Source organism: Stegostoma tigrinum, chromosome 16, assembly GCF_030684315.1.
Source record: "Stegostoma tigrinum isolate sSteTig4 chromosome 16, sSteTig4.hap1, whole genome shotgun sequence".
Classification (NCBI taxonomy): Eukaryota; Metazoa; Chordata; class Chondrichthyes; order Orectolobiformes; family Stegostomatidae; genus Stegostoma; species Stegostoma tigrinum.
In genome coordinates this window covers 14869085-14892971 of record NC_081369.1, presented here as the reverse complement: position 1 = coordinate 14892971, position 23887 = coordinate 14869085, and the positions used below count along the sequence as shown (strand labels likewise).

The following is a 23887-nucleotide window of genomic DNA, read 5'->3' as shown; positions in this document are numbered from 1 at the left end:
ACGAGGGCACTGTTGCTTTATAGGAAGGTGACAGCTTTGGGTCCTGCCAAAACTCTTGGGAGTTGGTTTTGTTTGATTTTCACTGAGGTCTCTGTCTTTATTTTCCTCTGGATATGTTGAATAAGGTACAGGCAGAACCTGCATACCATTTCTTACCATCAGCTGGAGATTTTAGAAGATGATGGATGCCAAGCAGCATCAATCAGCGATGCTGGCTGTTCAGTATTTTAGTCACCTTTTGAGATCTGGGTGCACTGGAAAAGGCAACTTTTGTTCTGGGAGTGCTGGGAATGGTGAGGTAGTTGGAATCAGGAGAGGGAGGATCCCAGAGTTTGGGAAAATGGAATGAGGAGGTTCCAGAAATACTGAGGCAGCTGTCTTGCTATCACTGAGATTGGAATCCTGGTCTCTGAAGGTATGGCAGTGAGTGTTATGTGATCTGAGGTTCTGCAAGCTCTCAGAGAGCGTCCTAGGATTTGGGATCGAACTTGGCACTCTGAAAAGGATAGGGATGCCAAGGGCCTAGAGCCCAGTAATAGCAAGAAGCAGAGTTTCTGCAATGGTAAGAAAAGATTAGAGTCTGGTAGTTTTGGGATTGTTAGACTCTGGTGCACTGGAGAAAACAGGACCTGACAACTTGGTGAGGGAAATGGGAGACAGGAGAATGAGATCCATAGTACCCATGCTTCGACATAAATCAACAGGACAAAAAACTGGAAGAACATGGTGACAACAATAGAAAAAACAACGCACAACTTTTGCAACAGATGGACTCCTGGAAGTATCGTACACAGATAACGGGCCATCATTTGCCAGCAGGCAATTTGAAAGTTGAATGGTATTTGACATATAAGGTCAGCTGCATACCATCCATCGTCCAGTGGTCTGGCAGAAAGAGCAGCCCAAACTTTGAAGGCAGGCTTAACCAAACAGCCTACAGCTTCACTAGGTACCAAACTATCCTGGCTCCTGCTTGATTATAGCAGCACCCCTCATGCAACTAAAGGGACAGGTTCAGCAAAGTTGCTTATGGAGACAACACTCCGCATCAGGTTTAACCTGATCTTTCCAGACCAGGGGCAGGGGTGCATCAGGAATGCCAACACCAGATACAAGGCTCTGCTAGGTGAGAGGGACAGTTTGCTTCAGGGGACAAAGTTTGATATGGGCCAAATGCAGGCAAATGGGACTAGTTTACTTTGGGAAACTTGGTGGGCATGGATGAGTTGGACTGAAGGGACTTTTTCCATGCTCTCTATGACTTTATTTGAAAACAGGCCTTCACTCACTATCATCTGTTTTATGTTGTCACATGAGATGAAGATCTACCTGATTCACTGTAAGATCTTAAGAACTGTGCAATTGATTGTATACTGGGGAGGTTCAGAATAACAATCTTCACCTGAAAGGGCAGAACTTGACAATTGCTGAAAATAAAACAAACTTGCTGCTAAAGGTTTTCATCTTGAAGTCATCGCATCAGGACAGATGCTGGAATACCAAATTTCACGGGGAACAACCAATTACAAAGCACCTATAGGAAGCAGGGTACTGATTGTTTGGCAAGATAAAAAAAAAGCTTTGTTAGTCTGTCTCTTTTTTCAGTAATAACAAATTCCAAAAAAGTCCAATCCACCTTCCCCAGTGCTGATATGAAATTAAAATGCAGTCATTTGGTATCATTGCATATTTTAATAGACACACAGACAATTATCCTCTAACTTCTCTTTTACAAGGAGGTCTTGACAAGTTTTGGGATTGATCTAGTTTTCAAAAAAATGCTGAATTTCTCTTTTAATGATTTATGAACTGAGTGGATGGAAATAGTTGCAGCCTGTTAGACAAATTCAGTCAGCTCTAGCCTGGGTTGTTTTATCTGTTCTCAGTCAGGTTGGGCAAATGTAGCGCTGTGTGGAAATGAACCTTATCATTGCACAGGGACAGGAAAAGCAATGTGTTTTGTTTCCCAAATGTGCGGCAAAGGTCATTAATTTTAGAAATGGTTCCTTGATGGTGACCCATATCTTTTTCTGACTCTTTGACTAACCTTTTGATTTGATAGACTCTGTGCCTTATGCTATTTATCCAAAGATTATATCGTCTGGGAATCATCTTAGTAGAATGGTTTTATAAGGAATGACAGGAGCAATCTGAACTCTACTACATGAGTGAGGATGGTTATAATTTTATTGGTGGTGCAACTCAGCATGGCCAAGAATATCTTCAAATGGACTGTATCAGCAATGAACATTATATGAAAGAATTTGAGAAGGAAGGGTGGGGCTGAGGAGGAAGGATCAGTTCGTTCTTCACAAGAGCTAGGTCTGGCTCATTGAATTCTCCAAGGCCACCATTTTATTGTTGAGAGATAAGCAGGAAAACTCAAAATCAAATGGACGATCAGTGGGTTTCCCTTCTTTGGAGCAGCCCAACTTCTACATCGCAGTCCAAATGTGATCCAGCACAGTTTACCGCACCGAGGGTGAGTGTGTGCCCAGTCTGTGACTAACCTGTTACTCCAATACTTGCACTTCTATCACCTTTGTTTTTGTCTGTCCAGGGGATGTTTGATGAGTACATGGAGCTTTTTGTTCAGTTCGGTTACGTCAGCCTGTTCTCCTGCATTCACCCTTTGACGGCCATACTGATTGTGGTGAACAACATCACAGAAGTCCGAACGGATGCGATGAAGCTCCGTCATCTCTTTAGAAAACCTTTCATCACACCAGCAGCAAACATAGGGGCATGGCAGGTGAGAAAGTGCATTGATTGGACTCTCTCTACGCTTGCTTTGGAGAGGGCTTTTATTGAGAAGCTGCTGTTTTTATTACAAACATTATCCCATTTCCTACAAAAGATATGAAAAGACAAAGTTCTACCTAATAATGTGTTTCATGGTAATGTTTGCTCATGATAAATATTTGGTCCAGGACAGCAGGCAGGGTTGATAACATTGTTTTCACTCAAATAGTATCTTGTGATCTTCTACATCTGTCTGAGAAGGCAGGGGTTTGATGTCTCACCTAAAATTCAGTCATGTCCCTCAGCTTGCAAAGAATGATTGGGGTCATCTGAACTCTACCATGATTAGATTAAAACACACCTGTGGTCTCATCTGAAATTTCAGTCTAGATTCTGTGCTCAAAACTCTGGGGAGGGGCTTGAAGCCACAAACGTCTGAGTGCTCTCGCTGGGTGAAGGCAAATACCTGAAGACAGAAATGTAGCAGATCACTAGTTAGCCCTTGCTGACTCCTTCCTATTTGGTTGGATGCTTTTCAAGCTTGCCCACCAATAAGGAGTCAACACGCAATTGGTAGAATGAACACATGATTTACATCATAAACAGCATGGGGTAAATCCGCTTCTAAAGATTCGAGGCAAGCATGAACATGGTGCTGTATAAACAGGTCAGTTTCTGGCCTTTTCTTCTTCTATACATCCTTAGAAAATAGTGAGTGGGAGGAGGGCTTCTTGAGGGTATGTTCAATTGCGAGGAGAATATTAAATGTAAGAATAGGTATACTTTATACTGTGATTGTAATGAGCTCAGCTAGATGGACCTAATAGAATATGAGTTCCCTGATTGGGGCTGTTAATCCTGTCCAGTCAGGGAGCCCATAAGAACAAGAGTGCCAGGCATCCTGTTCACTGAGAGCTGGCCCTGAGGGAGCTGGATCAGAGTCAAGGAATCTCCATGTGAAAATAAAGAGTGATTTAATGGCAGGAGACTAGCCCCTGTGGAGCTATTTCACTGTAGTTAAACAGGCCATTGGTGAGACTGCGGCTGGAGTACTTTGTGTAGTACTGGTCACCATATTTACAGAAGTATGTTAAAGTATCTGTTAAAAAATTAGGCTATTAGCAGGAATGCATTGATTGTCTTCTGTAGCAGAGCTGGACTGACTTGGCCTGTACCATCTGGAGTGTAGAAGCGTTAGAGGTGACTTTATTGAAAAGATCCTGAGGGCACTTGACCAGGTGGTCACGGAAATGATGCTTCCACTTGTGGGATAATCTAGAACTAGGGGTCACAGTTTACATACTAGCGAATGCCCATTTAAATGGAGTTGAAGAAACAGCTTTTCTCTCAGAGGGCTGTGAATCTTTGGAACTCGCTTCCTCAAAAGGCAGTGAACGCAGAATCTTTAAATATTTTTAAGGCAGAGGTAGACTGATTCCTGACGACCAAGGGGATGAAAGATTAATTGGGGATATGCAGGAATGTAGAGTTGAAGTTAAATCCTATCAGCCATGATCTGATTGAAAAGCAGAACAGTTTTGAGAGGTTGAGTGGCCTACTGTTGTTCCTTGGTCATATGTAAAATTGATATCAGAGGCATTTCTTTGGCTACATTAGGACAGTGGAGTGGAATGCTTTCAAATGAGCTCAAGTGGGGGTTCCAGTCTGTTTCCAAACAAGTCATTTCTCTCCAACTGGCTTTCAGTCTCCAGTGTTTCAGTGCTGCAGCTGCAAGTTAGGAATTAAATTCATCTCTCTGTTAGTGGTAATATTTAAGCTTGGTTAAAGCAGTCTATCCAAGTAATTGACAGCCAGATGATAAAAGACACTGAACAGCAAGGTAATATCATTGTGTTTATTTCTAAAGTTTTCCCATTATGTTTTAAAAAACCGAGGAGCATGTCCTTGCTTCATAGTTTGTGGATGGCACATCCAAAACTTGCATCAACATTTTTTTAAATTAACAATGCCATGTCTCTCTCATTATCTGCTCTGTTTCACAGACTGCATTTGAGATGATAGGATTCTTGTCAGTCATCACCAACTGTTTTCTAATTAGCATTTCCCCTCAAGTAGAAGAGTATTGTGCAGAAAATAATATAACATCCAAGAATGCGTTGATCTGGACAGTTGGCATTGAGGTAAGTGAATGTCCTTAGCGTTTATTCTTCTCTGTCTTGCAAGATACAATGATGAATCACATTAGGTACAGGCTGAACACAACATCAGTTACAGCAAGGAGAGGAGTATAATGATTTTGAATGTGATAGAGTACAAATTGGAATGTATTTTCAAAAATATCATTCCAATATCCGAATTGGTTCAACAATTGGCATTTAAAGGGATTTCAACGATGGCATCCAGTCTCCAATGCCTATAGTGGGTGCATGGGTATAAACGTGATTTGCCCACAATACAGTGACTGATGTAACCGTAACATTTAAAAGTAAATTACTTCAGAGTAAAAAAAATTCAGATAAATTTTCCAAAGGGAAATACCTACACTTGAAGGACAGCCCTCCAAACTGAATTGAAAAGTTTCCCTTTGCGTCCATCCTCAGGTATCTGAAGGCTAAAATCCTGAGGCTGGCAGGTACGGTAAGGCAGGGTCACTATCTGCAATGACAAGGAGCTCAGCCAGGCAGCAGTAAGGATCTGCCAACCATAGCAATGGCACAGGGTGTGGGACAGAGCAGGTGACCAAAGCAGGCAGGGCTTCCTGAGCCAAGTCACTTTAACAGGATGCCAACAGATGCTTAAAGATCCTGATATTTTTGGCCTACATTATGAACAGTGTCTCATTCACCGATACTCATTGGAATTGAAAATGTTCGGCACCAATCCAGGAATCCATCCAGGGCACATGCAGTTTTAGGTACTACATACATCTATTCTTTCTTTCACTCTAACACATGTCTTTCACAATACCAACAATACTGCGGAGATGTTTGTCCTTACCACCTGGGGAGTCATCTGGTAGAGCAGACCACTCGCTCTTTTTGGAACCCACCAATTCTGACTTCATTGATAAGAGCAGAATGAACGTCTGTAATGAGTGGGTTCTGTAACAAGTGGCTTGTTGACTCGGTTTGATTACCTTCTGGGTGTGTAACAATCTTGGTAATAGAAAACAAATGAGATCGTCAAACTCTTTAAAGAACCAGAGTCTGGGAATGGACCATATGCCTTTGATGTCCTTACCGTTAATAAAATGTGAAAAGAATATACTCACAAACTTCTAGAGTCAAGCCTTTTGGAATTTTACTGGGGCAAGTCATACCAAAAAAAACCAAGCAGTTGTATGTTGACAAAGTGAAAGCTAAGGACCCCGTGTTCTGCTGATCCTGAGAGCTAAGTGTGAGCTCCCGAAGACCCATTTCCCATCCTCAGTGTGGTGCAAAGTAAAGGGGCTGGACACAATTCTATATCAGCAGAGACAGCATGCAATAGCAAGCACCCAGACATGGCTAAGAGACATAATAGGGTCTTCTCTCTCCCTTCCGCTCTGTGACAAGTTGGACAGTCAGAGTGCTGAAACACCAGGAAGCCTGAAGATAGTCTGTCCTTGCAGTAAGACCCGGTTTAAGACTGACTTCACAGTTTTGGAATTGTTTGCCTCTCTGATATTAAGAAGCTGACTAATAATGCCTACATCTCACATCCATACCTACCATGATAATCTGTATTGTTTTACCATTTATTCTCTACTATTTACATTGAGTTGAGAGACTAGTGTTGGAGGATGTGAACACTCTTCCATGTTGGACACTCATTATAAGGCCAGGTATATTCCATGTGATCATATCACAGCAGGGCACAGAGTAAAACATCCCACACTCTGTTCCCAATAAGGTAGCAGCCTCCATTTGACATTTCAGGCACACCTAAAGCCTCTCAGCTGCCAATAACATGTCAGCACATGCCAAATTCTGAGCAATTTTGGATGTTCTGCTCATCCTTATAATGAATAGGAAGTAGACAACTCACATTTCTCTTGCACAGGACCCTTGCATTTGGAAAACGAAGAAACTTTTAACCGTTCATTTGGGATGGAGTGAAATTTAGATCCATGGAGAGAAATAACAGTATTCCCATTCCTTTCATTCATTGTATACGCCTCAGAATCCTTGGTCGATGTATTTTCTCCATAGCTGTTCCTCCTAACACACACACACACACACACACACACACACACACACACACACACACACACACACACACACACACAGAGTTGTAGTTAGTTATTATACATTCTATGTTCTGAATATGACTATGCCTTGACGTAAACTTCGAAGTCCTTTTGACCAATGAAAAGAACACCAAATCTCCAATATCTGGAGACAAACACATGCTGTCAGGAGGGACCAGGAGGTTAGCTATCTTGTGATCACAAAAAGGTCAGGCACACATAATTTGGATAAAAAGCCCATATCCCTCCAGCTATTTTTGCAGCTGAAGTCCTTTGATAAGCATAAAGGTTATCTGTTCCGCACTCAATAAACTCGCTGTAGAAACAGAAAAAGCTGGAAATTGACAGCAGGACCATTGATCTTTCTGATAGGTGTTATGAATCTGTTTGCCGATTGCAGTAGGTTCATTCTCGATATCCAACCACGTAGATTGCTTGGACTGAAATGCAGTCATGTACGAATGTTCCTTCTAGTCTGCCTAGTTTGTTTAGCAAACCAGAACAAGTGCAGGTTGCTACATTTCTGTCACTGCTGGGAAGAGGCTGTTTCAAAAGGTATTCCACCCTAATTCTCTTGGAAGAACATAAAGAATATGGCAAAAATTTTAAAAGCTTAGAAATTCTGCATTGAGGCCTAAGTTAACATTATGTATAAACGGTGCAATTGCAACCAGGGAACAAAATGAAAAAAAATCAATTGATCAATATGCCACCTCATAAACTCAGCTTGCAGAAACCTCTGAATTTTTGTCATTAAGTGAGGAGCTAATTAAAGACAGGATTATATTAGGAATAAGGGATCCAAAAGCAAAATTATGCCTATTGAGAGAAGACAAGCATCCACTTCAGATAGTGAATGATTTAAGCAGCAGTGCTGAGGTTGTGAATCAATACATGGAACATATTCATGGTTGAATAGACCAGGTCCTGCATTATTCCAACAGAACCTCCAGGCACACTGGGCAAAATAATCATAGACAAAGAGCAGGATGCAAATCTTGTAAAAGACATCATGAGGAATGTCCAGCATGGCTACCAAGAAACAGAACAAACAGATACAGATGGCCACAGGAGAGATAGTGACTGAAGAGTCTGATAAATCATTGTACACCAGTTTGGTTCAGTCATGTTGATAGGTGAGATGTAGTTTAGTTACTTTGGGAATGAGAGCTGCAGAAGTGGTTCTTCACATGCAGAGAGCTGATCAGAAAGAGGTGAACACACTGCCCAGGGAGAATGCACATCAGCCAGGAATTCACAGCAACCCAACCAACTGAAATAGAGGAACACCGAACACCACACCAACAAATATCACAGGAATTACACTCCCTGGGAACACAGTATCGCTCAGACATATGCGTATGCAGTGACCAATGGAAGTAATGAACCAATAAGGCATGAGAACAACAGTGTATATAGTTGCCAGCTTGGGTAAATTAAAATGTACATGATAGTGATTGTTATTCTTTTTCTTTGTGTAAAGATGGGGATGTTTGGTTTGGTGTGCAATCACAGGCAAAAATCTCTCTGATGCTACCATAGTCATGTGACTTCTCCCATGATACATATGCCTTCTAGAGTGACATCTCAAGCTTCACTTCAATAAAAATCCCCATGTTGAGCACATTGCTGTGTTATACACTTGAAACATAGACCAGTTTTTTTCTTGCTGCCTGTTTAAGTAACTCAAGAATTCTTCCACAGCTCTCAGGTTCTTCCATTATTTCTGTGTTTCAGCATGCCTTGTTGACCATAAAGATCATTTTAGCTTTCATTATTCCTGACATTCCTCAGTGGGTGAAGCTGAGGATTGAGAGAGTTGAATATCAGTCACTCCAAGCCCTCAAGCACAAGGTAAAGTATGAATTATCTAAAGTATCAAAGAATTAAAGCATCACTTCTAACAACTCGCATTGATAGAGTACACAGTGGAGAAAACTATTTCTTAAGGTGTTCCACAGCACTGAGGACCATAGACAAATAGAGTCAGAGGATGCTCATTTGTAGAATGATCATGCTAGCATGGGCTGAATTGCCTGTTTCTGTGCAATGTAATCTGTGAGAAACCCAGAAGCAAATCAGAACCACAGAATTTGATTGTAGCCTCCCAACCCTGTGTTAACGGATGGTCCTGTCACCAGTTACTGCAGTCTCCACATTGATGCTTCAGATCAAATTGTACACTGAGCTCGAAGGTAGATAAACATGTCTCCCCAAAACAAGTACAACTCCTGCCAGCTGTTGTGGAGTGATTTCCAGCTCAGACTTCTCTGTGATCCATGTGTAATTTACAAACAGATTTTTCATCATACAACAACAACTTGCATTTATGTAAGACCCTATGAATTCGAAGCTGGACGGAGCCACGGCAGCCTTTGGGCCTGCTCCACGGCTCAATAAAATCACGGATTAGATTAGATTCTGGAAACAGGCCCTTCGGCCCAACAAGCCCACACCGCCCCTTGAAGCATCCCACTCGGACCCATCCCCCCTATAACGCACACACCCCTGAACACTGTGGGGCAATTTAGCTTCTATTGTTTACCCTGATATACCCTAAGTCCCTTGGAACCTGGAAATCTCTCACCCTGCTTTGAATGCTGTCTTTTCCAAAATAAACCATCAGTCATCATCTTATTGAATGCAGGGTGGAATTAATGGGCTGAATAGTGTGTGCCTGCTCTTTTCTGTGTGCTGCTATGAATATGCGTAATCATGGGCATCCCCAGGTTTTTGAGTGGAGAATTCCAAAGGTTGACAACTCTGAGTGAATAAACCATCCTCAGTCATAACGGTTGACCTCTCGTTCTTTTGTAGCACTTCTAATGCAGTAAAGCTCATGAGGTCACCCTAAGAGTGTAGTCAATCAAATATTGATGCCAAGCCAAAAAGGCAGAAAGTAAAGATAGGATTTTGTCAAATATGTACCTTTCGACAAGCATCTTATAGGAGGAAGAGTGAATTGGGGATGGGAGGTTCTCAGGAAAGAATTCCAGAAACAGTTTTTAACTGTTTATGTGGAGTTATCTGTCCCACCTAAGGGGAAATGTTGGTCAGAACTCATTGACTTTAACAAAGGCTGCCTCAAAAAGATAAAATGTGAGGGACGGCTTTAACAAACTGAGGGTGGGACATTGACCTCCCCCTCAGTAGAAGGATGGTACAACCTGAAGAGTTTTTGTAGACCCAGCAACACTAGACCCTTTAGAGGCAGTTGCTGGGACTGTGGGCTACCGTGTAAAGAGGTACCATGGATGCCAGGGATGGATAGGCGCTGAGCGTTTTTGTCTGTGAAGGAATTGGGCACCCCATGGAGGTGGGGATTGTGAGGGAGCAGGCCTCTGATACTGGGCAATGAGGCATAAGGCAGGGATAGGCTTGAAGGGGTTTGTTCTGACGGATGGCCACTGGACCCGAAACATCAACTCTGCTTTCTGTCCACGTGGGTGCCAGACCTGCTGAGTTTCTCCAGCAATTTCTGTTTTTGTTTCTGATCAAAGGGCTTTTTGCCAAAGCAAACACAAGGCACTCTCTGAAAGGTGTCCTAGCCAGGCCTCCCACCTTTCCACTAACACAGATGTAAAGCAAGCCTTTCCATTTCTGCCTGTCCTCTGCTGCCCAGCACATGATGGTAGTGAGGGCAGACCAAGGACTGTAAGAGGGCAGAAGCTGGCCACTTAAGAGCCTCATTAGACCTTGTACCCTGTGGGCAAGTGGGCACCCTACCTCTTTTTAATACCTTGAGCAGTTCAAGCCTGACCATGGTTAACTAGCCACATGGGGCTAATCTTCACTAAACCCATCCACCACCCACAGAAAATGTATCTTGTAGGGAGCAGTCAACTCCGGCCAAACAGCTCGGGGGCCCCAACACTAAAACCACCAGTGGTTGAATAGAGAATATTCTTGGCAGACAAAAGGTGCTCATTTTTCCATCAGCCTTGGGATGTAACTGCTATTTTGCCTCTGTTTTAGCTGGCTGAAGCAGATAAAGATCGCGGCAGAGGAATGGCAGAGAAAGAAATGCTTTCTGAAGGAGCCACAGAGTTCAATTCTGCAGACAGCTCACTGTATATAAGCAACAAGCAGCTGAACTTACTGTAACCATTCTGTTATGATGTGCAAGAGAAATACAGTTCTCTAAACATGGAGTAACCCCAGTTCAGAAACTATCTCTGTCCCTCCATCATTTATTTGCAGGGAACTTATATTTGCTTTGTGGATAATCCCGCAGCTCCTTTGTTATTTAGTGGATCCCCTCTAACTGCACAAATATATATGTAAACCGGTCACTGATAAACTGCACTCTTCACAGCAGAAACCATGAGCTTGCACTTGTATTTTCGGCTTTGTCTCTTGATTAGAGCAACTACCTTTCACAAATATAAATCATCACAGCCAGGGGCAACACACATCAATGGTCTGGACAGAGAGGGTGGCAGGAAAATTGGTTTTTCTTTTACAAATAAGATCCTGTTTATTTAAAAGATTAGCACAAAGTCCTCATTATTTCCAGATAGTTGGCACAAATACCATCCTACCTAGTGAGATTTTGTTCCTATTGCCTTTCTATTTTGAGTGCTTCTCTGCATGGCTATGAGATGAAACATTAAAACAGCAAGTTTTTCATGGAAGTGTAGCATTGTGGAAGTTGAATGGTCTAGTCAGTGATAGTTTAGCATACTGCCCAGCCCTCTTATCCACAGTTGGTCCTATCAGACAGTTGTAAGACCTTTCATTATGACCCTGACTGATCATAATATCTTTGCCTGGGACTCACTGATTGATGGTTGGGTTACTTACCCTGTGAAATTGAGTGATAGTTGCAGGCCTCATACTGCGACAAGCTGGCTGTAACCTTACGATGTAACAATCTGATTGTGGTTCAGGTTCCTAGCTGCATGGCTCTCTGACCATTTATTAGTCCCTGGTATATTATCATTGCTTCAAGCTGAGATACACAGAAATGGACAACTTCATGTCAGCAAAAATTAGTGCTATTGGCCACAGTCTATCTCTTGACGTTAAAACTGACTTTCCCACACATACCCATTGGATGTTACTTTTTGGAAATGTAGATCATTCAGACTCAGTGGTTTAAGGATTCTAATCTATTCTTTCTAACATGTCCTCTGCAAACCATGGAAAGTGGATACTAACTTTACAAAATTGATGCCTGATAAATATGACATTGCAGGGGATTCAACTTCGAATAAAGAAGGTTGTGCCCCTTTTAAAATGTTTGATGCATGTAACGCACGGGTCATTTATTTATTATTTTTGCAATACTATTATTGTGTATATATGGAGTGGAGATGAATGTTCTCATGTACAGTATTTCATCAAAAACAAAACACAAAGTAAAGTCCATTATTTTCTCAGGGAATTTCATGTGATTTTATTCTATTGTTAACATTTCTGACATATGGCCTATTTGAAAAGGCTCAGGAAATACATAGACTATTGTTTTTAGAATAGGGTCCTATAAGGACACTGGGATATTTATTTCAAAGATACTTCTTGAAAGTCACATAGCTTAAGCAATTTGCTTGGATTTATTTACTAGAAATCACATGCCTGGATTATAGCTTTATATTTGGTATTGCTTAGAGCTCCATTGGAGTGCATACCACTGAGAAATAAGGAGAGACAGAAAAGCTGTTCAAGCCCATCCTCTTCCTTTCTGAGAAACCTCTTTTGAGGTTTCCAGTGTGATAATTGAAACCCTCAGAGATAGCAAGAACTGCAGATGCTGGAGTCAGAGTCGGTACAGTGTGGGCTGAAGGAGCACAGCAGGTCCGGCAGCATCAAAGGAGCAGAAAAGTCGACCTTTCGGGTTTATATCCTGATGAAGGGCGTAATCCTGAAACATTGACTTTCCTGCTCCTCTGATACTGCCTGAACTGCTGTGCAGCTTTCGTCATGTAAATCCATCGAAGGGGTTATTCTCAATAGCACCTTGTGACATCTCTAAATGAACTGTGTTTGAAGATCCCAGTCACAGCCATGCATTTTTCAATATTCATCGATATACTTCATGATGCCTATAGAAAAGCATCTTAAACATTTCACAACTCTACGCCTTTGCTTCAAGAACCAACAATTATTGGCCAAAGTGTTTTTATTTCAACATTTATATCTGCAGAGAATTGCTATTTTTTCCCTTACTCAGTGTATGTATCCATTCATTGGTAGGGTTTATTTACAAGGATAAGTATTCATACTTTAATATTTTACACTTTATGTTAATTCAGTTGACACATTTGCTGAATTAGTCCTGTTTTACAGTAAATTACTAAACAATTCTGCTCTTTGTTGAAGAAATCTGGTTGATGGATCATTTCATTCTAAATCTAATAGGGATAAAATATGTAATATCAAAAACAAGGCAAACATTTAAATAGAGATAGTAGGAACTGCTGATGCTGGAGAATTTGAGAAAACAAGGTGTAGAGCTGGCTGAACACAGCAGGGCAAGCAGCATCAGAGGAGCAGGAAGGCTGGTGTTTTGGGTCTGTGCCCTTTTTCAGAATTTCAGCCCATTTCTGAAGGGTCCAGACCCGAAACATCAGTTTTCCTCTGCCTCTGATGCTGCTTGGCCTGCTGTGTTCATCCAGCTCTACACCTTGTTATCAAACATTTAAATAAAGGTGGTGGCTAGTGGACTATGAGAACCAGAGATACACAGTATACTCCTTCAGCCTCAGCTATAACAAGAGGGTTCTGATTCTTTGACTGTTGCTATCCTAGAGTTACAGGTCACTGATCACCACATGAGAAGAGTGTTTATTTGTAATTTTATTGGTCAGAGCACCATGAGTACAACATGCCTAAACTCTCCATGCTTGCCCCATGAAAAGCCGCTGCAAGTAATCTGAGCTTACAAAGGATCTCCTATGATATACAATGTTGCATCAGTTATACTGCAGCTATACTCTTTTCAGGGTTAAGGAACATTCAGGATTTAATAAATGAAGGAGGAGTTCTGAAGAGGATTCAGAAAAAAACAAATCAGGATGTTGCTGGGAATGGGTATAAGAATAGACTGGAAAGATTGGGACTTTTTCCACTGGAGCATAGGAGATTGAGGGGGTGACCTTATTGAGGCTTATATATTCATGATTCATTGGGGGAGTTCAAAACTAGGGACATATTTTTAAGGAGAGAGGAGAAAGATTTAAAAAGGTCATTGAGAGCAACTTTTTTATACAGAGAATGGTTCATGTGTGGAATGAACTGCCAGAGAAAGTGGTGGATGCAGGTACAGCCACGACGTTTAAAAGATAAGTGGATAAGTTCATGAATAGGAAAGGTTTGGCAGGAAAAGGGCCAAGCACAGGCATCTGGGACTAGTTTAGTTTGGGAACAGTTGGTGTGGGCTGGTTGGACTGAAGGGTCTGCTTCTGTGCTGTAAGGCTCTATGATTCAGCTTCCTGCTGGGTTCTATCTAATTCTCTGGAAAGCAGATGGTAAAAGATTGGTGGATTGTAAATATCGATGTGCAAACTCCATTAGGAACATGCGAGCCTGTGATGGCTAATGTCACACAGTCTCCTACTACTAGTATGACTTTCAAAGCATGAATTGACTCCCACACATTTAGTCCACATATTCCATTTGATGCTGAGGCCCAGAACACAAAATGGTATCCCTCACTACCTCACACATTTACAGTGATGGACACCATTAACATTTGTAGTGATGTGCCCCCTACCCTTGTGAAGACTTATGAAGCATTGGACTGAGATTTGCTTGTGGACCCCACAGCTGCTCAACTCTGAAACAGCAGGAGGGTTACAGCAGCGGTTGTGGGGATTGGGGCCATAGAGCTCAGGCCAGCAGTTTTTGCAATAGCTGCTGATCTTTCAGAACATCGCTTCTCACAGCCAGCCTGATGCTGCCTAATTATGGGGAGGGAATAGATGTCTGTCATCCGGGCTGCTGAGCCTGAGGGGCAAAAGTACAGTCTTTGATTGCTTGCCCCACAGGCACTGTGTGATTCACCGAGACCCTAGATCATGAATATCTAAAAGGGCTGATTGCCATGTGACGAACCAGCCTATCTCCAAGTGGAAGACCCATTCACTTCCAGCCCCGCTGTTGGCACTGTAAAGTACATCTAATACAACAGCTTGATTCTGCTCAGTTAGCACTACTAACATTAACACGTATGCAAACAAAGCAATAATGATTCAAATCATTTGGAATTTCTCCTCCAATCTCTCTCTCTGGAGACATCCTCCCCTTTTGTGTGCTGGTTTCAACTACAATTTCTCCAATCGATCACGTTCAGCTGAATGAAGAGTGGTGTAAAGAACCTGAACTGGAACTTTCAGACCAAGGAATGGAAGTGATTGAATCATGGAACCATACTGCATGGAAACAGACCCTTCAGTCCAACTATTCCATCCTGATCACCTTCCCATCTAAACTAGACCCACCTGCCTATGTTTGGCCCATATCCCTGCAAACATTTCTTATTCATGTACTTATTCAAATGTCTGTTAAATGTTGTAACTGTACCAACTTCCACCACTTTCTCTGGCAGTTCATTCCACACATGAACCACACTCCGTGTAAAGAAATTGCCCCTCGTGTCTTTTTTAAATCTTTCCCCTCACCTTAAAAATATGTGCCCTAGTCTTGAAATCCCCCACCCTGGGGAAATCTTATCTATACCCATTCATGATTTGGTAAACCTCTGTAAAGTCACCCCTCACCGTCCTATGCTCCAACAATAAAAGTCTATCCAGGCTCTCCTTATAATTCAAATCCTCCATTCCATTATTAATAAACAGTATTATTGATGAACAACACTAATAACACATATTATTGATGCAGAGTATTATTTTGCATTAGATTATTAATGCCCAGTATCACTGACATCCAGGTGGTTAGAAAGAGATACTCTATGAACTGCAAATGGACACATGATATTGGATAATTTACACAGCACTGTTGTCTTTTGAAAACAGCATCTCACCCTTAACTTTCAAGTGAGTTTGAAGACATCGCAGCCTTTGCATATGAATTGTTCCAATTAAACTCACCATAAGAATTAAAGCCTAGTAAATAATAGCATAAAACTCCTTTTGATGGGGTGATAACTGCTAATGACTGTCAAATGACCACATGGCCAAGAATGTCAAGTTCAGACCAACAAAATGTGCAGACTGTCATTCCATAATTGTTGAAACTTTGAAAGGTAAATTTAGTATTCATCCTTTCTTCACTTGTCTGAATTTGGGTATCTTTCACTGTAATATTTTCTCTAACTAATTTGTGAGTTCCTTCCCACTTCTTACTCTGCTCACTGCTCAATTTAACTGTTACACTTCCAACAAACTACAGAGCCATTTTGGGCTGAACAGTGCTGAAAAAAAATCTAACTAACAAGTCTAGAGTACAAATAACTGCTCAGGGGCTCTTGTGGTACAGTGGTAATGCCCCTACCTCTGAACAAGAAGCCTGAGTTCAAGTTCCACCTGGTTCAGAAGTGTCTCATAACATTTCTGAACAGCTTTGTTACATAATATCCACAATTCAATGCTCCAGCCAATTTAGAGTAGTTAACAGGATGTACTATAGACACTGGACACTGCTGTTCTCATTTGGCAAAGCATGAGCTTCAAAGCCAAAAACAATCTCAGCTGAACGCAAAGACAAGCTGCACGCACTGTCACAGCACTGCAGCGGCTGCACTCATAGGCACTGCCCCAGTAACGTGTGCTAACCTGCTTAACCGTTAGAATGCCTGTGCACACCCTCAGTCCCATCTGTACACACTGTCTCAACCCTAGGCACACATTCTCCCACTGCCTCAGTTCCTGAACAACTGTATTTTCTTGTTCAGCTGTCTGAATCATCTGCATTCACTGTCCCTGCCCCTGCAAAAAACTGCATTCGCTGTCCCAATCCCTGGAACAACTGCATTCGCTGTCTCAGTGCATCTACAGCTATGCATTGCTTCCCTAGGGACACCTGCATTGAGTGCCTTAACACAGGGAGCCGCTGCATTTACTGCCTCAGCCACAGGAACAGCTGCACTTGCAGTAAGCTCCTCAGTATCATAACAATAGTTACGTAAACCGCTTTCCTAAGCAAAGTGAAGTGGGCACCAATTATAGCACCGCACACATGACTATAATTTTTGTTTCACTACTAGTTTTCTCCAGGCAGAATGTATGTATGTATTGTCCCACATCCCTGCATCTTTATTTCAGAGTGTAGCTGACAAATGCTCATTTAAGGTTCACAGCGTAATAGCGCATATTAAGTTTCATTATAAGATATAACAAAGAGATTCGTTTCTGGCATTTGTTAACCTTGGCATTTATCCTGACAAAATCAATGATGTCGTGGGTCCTTCTGTGTTGCTAAGCAATTGTGGCTGCAATGATAATTTGTCGGTGTCGGTTGCTAAGCACATTACGTAACTGCCTTATCCTGATTTCTGGTTTAATATTTTGTACTGATGACAAAAAAATATCAAGTGACAGTGTACGTGTAGCCAAAAGTGAAAATACTATTCTTACAGTCTGTGGAATTAAAATCTTTACAAACCTCGGGGTTTTCTAAATAATGAGAGATTAATAGTCAGATTAACTAGTGTCTATCCATTCAACAAAAAGAGCTCAATGAAAATCCTGTTGCCATTTTTTCGGAATTTGTCATTCGGGAAACTCTTTAATTTGGAATGATCCCAGGCAAGCTGAGCTGTTAAATCTGGTCGGAAACTGTGAAACATTCTGGCGTTGTGCCATAATGTCAGCATTAGAACCAGAGGAAAACCCACACAAAAATGCAGTGATCAAAGTAACATTACAACTCGTGAGTCACTTCCTACAAAAACACAGGCTGTGAAAAAGATTGTTACTGAAACCATGAGGATAGATAAAACACTGCTTATTTAGGAAACAAAGAGAGGGTGAAGACACCAATCTGGAAGCTGGACCTTTGTCACTGAAGGCGTAGATCAGTTCCTCAATCTCAATTGTCAATCTGTAGATTAACAGGCCACACATTTACACAGTGGATGAAGTTGATTGTTATTGGACTGTTCCTAAAATTCATTACAGCTGATAAAATAACTTCCAACAATTGCATTTATCAAAGAAACCAACTAAACAGTAACATCTGTCAAATTTCATTTTGCTTCAGTATTCTTTAAGTTTCATAGCATCCCTACAGTGTGTGTGAGAAACAGTACCTGCTCACAAATTCAGCCTGAGACAAAGCCTTGGAAACAAGACTATTTTATTCTGTACGATCTTGCAAGAAAGGGTGTCTGCTAGACAGGCACACACGACAAAGCATGTTAAACATTCTTATACAGTTTACAAGTTGCGGAATCACGCCTCCCTGCTCCCATTGGTCTTCTCTTATCCTATCATTCCCCATCCTATCGGACCACCCTTGTTTATTGTTCCCTTTTCTGCCGGCCGAAGGCCCCATTCCCTTGTTTACTGCAATCCTTATTTGCTATCCTAAAGAGCATTAGACATGCTGTACGTGCGAATCGTCAGGTTTGCAGAAATAAGCCTCTGCTACAACACCCTTATCTCTACCATGTCCTTGTCTGCAGAAACAATATTTCTGGTAGTGCTAACTGCTGCCCTTGCAGAACCTAATCTCTGATTAATGATAAACTTCTGCTACAAAATCTTGTGACTATAATGTTCTTCTTTTGCAAGACCCCACCATTCAACCTTATCTGCAGAAACAACATTTCTAACCTCTCACAATTCCCCCTTTTTCTTTTTCTCAAACTGTTGTTTCTGCACTAATTAAGCCCCTTTTCTAATTCATTTTCCCATTTTCTGCCCTCTTACGTTTGCTGGCATTGAGGTTCACAATCTTGTACACAGTTAGCCCTTAAATCATTCTTTGTGATGTTCGTTTTTCGAACTCTAGAAGCATTCTTTGACCTTCTCTTTGTTGCATACCATCTGCTGATTGTAAAAGCATCTAATGATGTACTAGGGTTCGTTCCCCTAGAGATGTCATTAATCGGTTCAGTATCCATTTGAGGACATTAAACCCCACCACCAGACCCACTAATATCAATAATCCATAGATGGCCAAATTAACCAACCACCTTCCCCAACCAGTTCATCCCCAATTCCCCATTCCCAGCCTTTTTCATTCCGGTATCGGTTACCGGCCTCCCTTATCTTGGCGATTTTGTCTCGCACGTGTTGGGAGATATCAGTAATGTTATGGGAAACCTCAGGTATGTATGTACAACACTCTTCCCCAATTAGTGCACAGGTACCACCTTTCTCTGCCAGAATACAATCTAGAGCCATCCTATTCTGGAGAGCCGTTAGCCTGGTGGCAATCATTTCGGTCGTTATGGCCGCCACTTGGGATTGGGTCTCGGCCAACGCATCGGCAGTATTGTTGGCCAACTCCTCCAGGGAAGGCGCCAACTTTTGTATTTCTCTTCCTGCTCGGGCAGTCTCATACATAGGTATCAAAGTCCAGAGGAAGCGATCCCCTTCGGTTACTTCTCGGGGTGTCCGCTTCCCTCCCTGCCCATTCTGAGTTATTTCTGGGGTTTTATCTAACAGCCTCAGATGGGGAATTAGGTAGGCGAGGTAGCAGCAGCCACTCCAGCCTTTCTGACTTTGAGGCAGTGTTAGATCAAAATCATAACATTTATGCATTTCTACGCTTCCTATGCATTCGGTCACCCGAATGTACCTTTCCCCGGGGATAAAGGGATAGGCCTCTAGGCCACATATCCAATATGTCCCGTTCAATATGTGGGGTACATTTGTGCCAGTAGCTTGGCTGGTGGTGACACAAGATGAGTTTCCTAACTGGAAGGGTGCGCTGTTGTTCTGATTGCAGTAACAAGTGGTATTGACTACTCCTTTCGGTGGGGAAACCCTAAGGCCGTCGATAGCACCCGGGGTTTTCAGAGCCGGTCGTGGGAACCATCCCACGAATTTATAATCACCCCTTTCAGATCTCCATTTGGTATCATTTGAGCCCAAGTCAAATTGTTGTGCCTCATACACCTCTCTATTGGTAAATGGTACTACCGTGAGAGGGATTCCAGATTCTCCATGGTGTGGGATCGCAGCGCATACCCAACAGTCGGTACGCCCCATTACTCTAGCATAATTCTGACATAACACGGTAAAATGATTCTTCCCAACCCCCTTGGCAACTAGCGCCAATATTATCGTAACGACATAAAGCTGCCTGCTCATTTCAGCTTCCCAACTCCCCCCCTACCTGTCTATTCCCTAACCCTTTAAGTACCCGTGAGCCGTGGGTTTGCGCAACACTTACAATTCAAAAAAAATTTCTAACCAATACTTAATAGTCTCTCATATCAGTTCAGTTCATTCTTTCTGCTCAGTTTGACTTTCAAAGGGTTGTCTGTAGGATGAGCTTGCCACTCGGCCGGAGGGGAAGGAGTGTCCACTGGACCCTTAACACGAGCGTGATGACTCCACCCTTTTTCAGCAGCACGGACGGCTGTTTCAGTAGTCAGGAGGGTTAGGAACGGTCCCTCCCAGCTTGGGTGCAGTTTGGTATCTTTCCAGGTTTTGATCAGGGCCCAATCACCCGGTCGTATCCGATGTACTGCGAACTCAAGTGGAGGTGTCTGGGTCAACAGACCCTTCTTCCTAAGGACAGACAAAGAAGGACCGAGCGCCGCAATATAGTTCTTTAAAAACTTATCATTGAATTCTACAGTTGGTAATTCCCCTTTTCCACCCAAGAAAGGTAATCCAAACATCATTTCATAAGGAGAGAGGATATAGGGTATTGTCTAACCCGAACCGTCTCATCTTTTCGAGTCAGCGTGATTACCAACGGGATAATAGTTAGGTGCCCTGCGTTATCAGCCCTCACCCACACATCAGGACTGATTTGTTGTTCTTCCCTAGGCGTTAACATAGCCATTGTTACAGCTACTGCACTATTCTCTACCCCAATTTTTTTAAGCCCAGCAATATAATCAAATCCCTACCCAGTAAATTACTCCCAATGTCGGGAAAGTATAGTAATTGTCCTGTCACTTCCTTATCATCGTTTCTGATTAGGGTTGGCTCAAAAATAGGCACTGGGAATCCTTCGCCTTTTACTCCGGAAACCCTGAGATACTCGTTAGTCAATTTAACACGAGTAGGTATAAAACTTAGGGATGACCGTGCCGCACCGGTGTCCACCAAGAATACTGCCTCCTCCCCTTCAGGTCCCACCTTTAAGTTTATCAAGGGTTCCCGGTGGGCCTTAGGAGGAAGGAACCCCTGACTCCCCTAATCCTCATCGAGGGCCATGAGGGAGACCGTTTCCTTTCTCGTGTTAACTCTGGGCATTCCCGCTTAAAATGTCCCACTCTTCCACAACGGTAACATCCTGCCTGTCGTCTCCCGTGTCGAGTATCTGCCTCTTCTTTTTGTGTCTCTCTCCGCCTCCGTATTCCCTGTTCAGCTTTTTCTTTCTTTGTTACTTCTTCAATGGCGGCGACCATCATTTTTGCTTTTTGTTTCTGCTTCTCATCCTCCCTTTTTACATATACCTTCTGTGCCTCCCGTAGTAATTCCTCCATCTGTCTCTCACTCCATCCATCTATTTTCTGTCATTTCTTTTGTATGTCCGGCCATGATTTAGTTACAAACTGGACTTTTAAAAGTCCCTGAGCTACCAGATCATCGGGATCCATGCCCGAATACTTCCTCGTGGCCTCCTTGAGCCTTTGAAGAAATGTAGAAGGAGCTTCATCCTTCTCCTGTCGTACTTCGAAGGTTTTAGCAAAGTTTTGCGATCTGGGTGCTGCCTCTTTAATTCCCAATATTACTATTTCCTTCAGATTCCGCATTGATTCTCTATCGTTTCTTTTATTATTATCCCAGTGAGGATCGGCATTTGGGAATTTCTGATCTGCCGGGACTACGTTTAGTCCCGCTGGGTGCGTTTTTTTCCCACTCCTGTAAGGCCGCCCTCCTAATCATACCTTGTTCTTCCCCCGAAAATAGAGTTCCTAGAATTGCCATCAGTTCTCCCCAGGTATATAAATTGGGTCCTAGGAATTGATCTAACTGTTCGACCAGTCCGACCGGATCCTCTATTAAACTGTTCATTTCTTTCTTAAAGATCCTAACTTCACTACTGGTTAAGGGAGCGTTCACATACCCAATTTCACCCTCCCCAATCGGGACCTCCCTTAAAGGTACAATTTTTCCTCTTCCTTTGTTTCTGCCCCTCCTTTACGTGTGGTAGATTGTGTAATTCTGGGCCCTCTAGGTTCCACGTCTTTTACCTCAGAGTTCGTCACTTTTTCAGGTGTTTGGGGTTAGATCTGGGGCCCTGGGCTCGTTGTGGAGGCTACTCACGGCCGTCAGTGGGGAGGAGGGGGATATGGAGGTGGCAAACATGTTAGGGGATCCCATTGTGGTTTTTCTTGTTCGTCCTTTCCCTGTCCTCCCCCGATCCTTCTGCACTCATAGGATATAGTCCTACCTTTGCACCTCCTATCTAACAAGCTGCATAATCTGACTCTTTCTGACTGAATGGTTCTTTCCAATTGATGTATATATATATCGGTATTGGCACAGCCAATCTTCGTCGGATCCATATTTGGGCCAAAAAAATATCAGGTACCTTAATGCTTTCTCTAGACCAAACAAAACAACAATAATTTATCTCTCTATAATTTAGCTCTCTGATGAAGGGTCTAGGCCCGAAACGTCAGCTTTTGTGCTCCTGAGATGCTGCTTGGCCTGCTGTGTTCATCCAGCCTCACATTTTGTTGTCTTGGATTCTCCAGCATCTGCAGTTCCCATTATCTCTAATAATTTATCATTGTAGTCTTGTCTTTCTCCCGCGTCCAGGAGCCGTATTCTCAACTGCCCAACATTCTCCCCAAAGGGCTGTCGGGCGGAATATATTCCACTTTGATGTTATTTGCAGATCGATCACTACTCAGGCAACTCCCCTTGCCTCCCATTGTTGCTAATTTAATTAATCTTGTTGAGATTCGGTGGCGCCTTCTTCCACACCCACTTCAGGGTCCTGACCTTCGCATGGGGGATTTCCCCTCTTGACAACCGGCCTAAGGCTGGGTGCTCGAATCAGGCAGACACCTTACTCGTCCGATTAATCAGGCCAATTATATACTTTTTATATTTCGCCAATTCCCCGTACTGTCCGTACATCCCGACCACCAAGGCAATACTTAAAGGTCAGTTTTCTTACCTTGGTCCGTGCACGGAGTTACCTGGTCTTTACAACTCTTCCCCATACTTCCCGTACGTCCCCGCGGCAATACCTGCAGCAAATACCGCTGCTTCCCCTGGTCGCCCGGACAGAACTTTAAGACCTTTCCTGACCCAGGTCTTGTGCACAAGAGTTACCCGACCGGACCCGCTGCGTCTACCCGTCTTGTTTCCAGGGTCTCCCAGTCTGGATCGCACTCGCCCAAACCGCAAACAACAAACAAGAGAGTTGGAGATCGCCGAAATTGGCGAGGCGCGCCTTCCCCGTCGTCCCAAGAGTGTCGAGCGGTCGGAGTGTCGGATCCCGGACGAGCCCCCAATTGTGAGAAACAGTCCCTGCTCACAAATTCAGCCTGAGACAAAGCCTTGGAAACAAGACTATTTTATTCTGTGCGATCTTGCAAGAAAGGGTGTCTGCTAGGCAGGCACATACTACAAAGCATGTTAAACATTCTTATACAGTTTACAAGTTGCGGAATCACGCCTCCCTGCTCCCATTGGTCTTCTCTTATCCTATCATTCCCCATCCTATCGGACCACCCTTGTTTATTGTTCCCTTTACTGCCGGCCGAAGGCCCCATTCCCTTGTTTACTGCAATCCTTATTTGCTATCCTAAAGAGCGCTAGACATGCTGTACGTGCGAATCGTCAGGTTTGCAGAAATAAGCCTCTGCTACAACACCCTTATCTCTACCACATCCTTGTCTGCAGAAACAAT

The 23887-nt window shown here is 42.8% G+C and overlaps 1 protein-coding gene across 2 annotated transcripts in view; it reads left to right on the top strand.

Moving 5' to 3' along the window:
• Positions 1-12303, top strand: part of ano10b (anoctamin 10b) — a 32462-nt gene extending 20159 nt beyond the window's left edge. For both annotated transcript variants that reach the window (XM_048546860.2, XM_048546861.2), the window contains exons 10-13: positions 2561-2752; positions 4746-4883; positions 8669-8785; positions 10907-12303. In XM_048546860.2, coding sequence (XP_048402817.1) covers positions 2561-2752; positions 4746-4883; positions 8669-8785; positions 10907-11035 — 576 coding nt within the window. In that variant the 3' untranslated portion in view covers positions 11036-12303. The remainder of the gene's footprint in view (positions 1-2560; positions 2753-4745; positions 4884-8668; positions 8786-10906) is intronic.
• The last annotated feature ends 11584 nt before the right edge of the window (positions 12304-23887 follow it).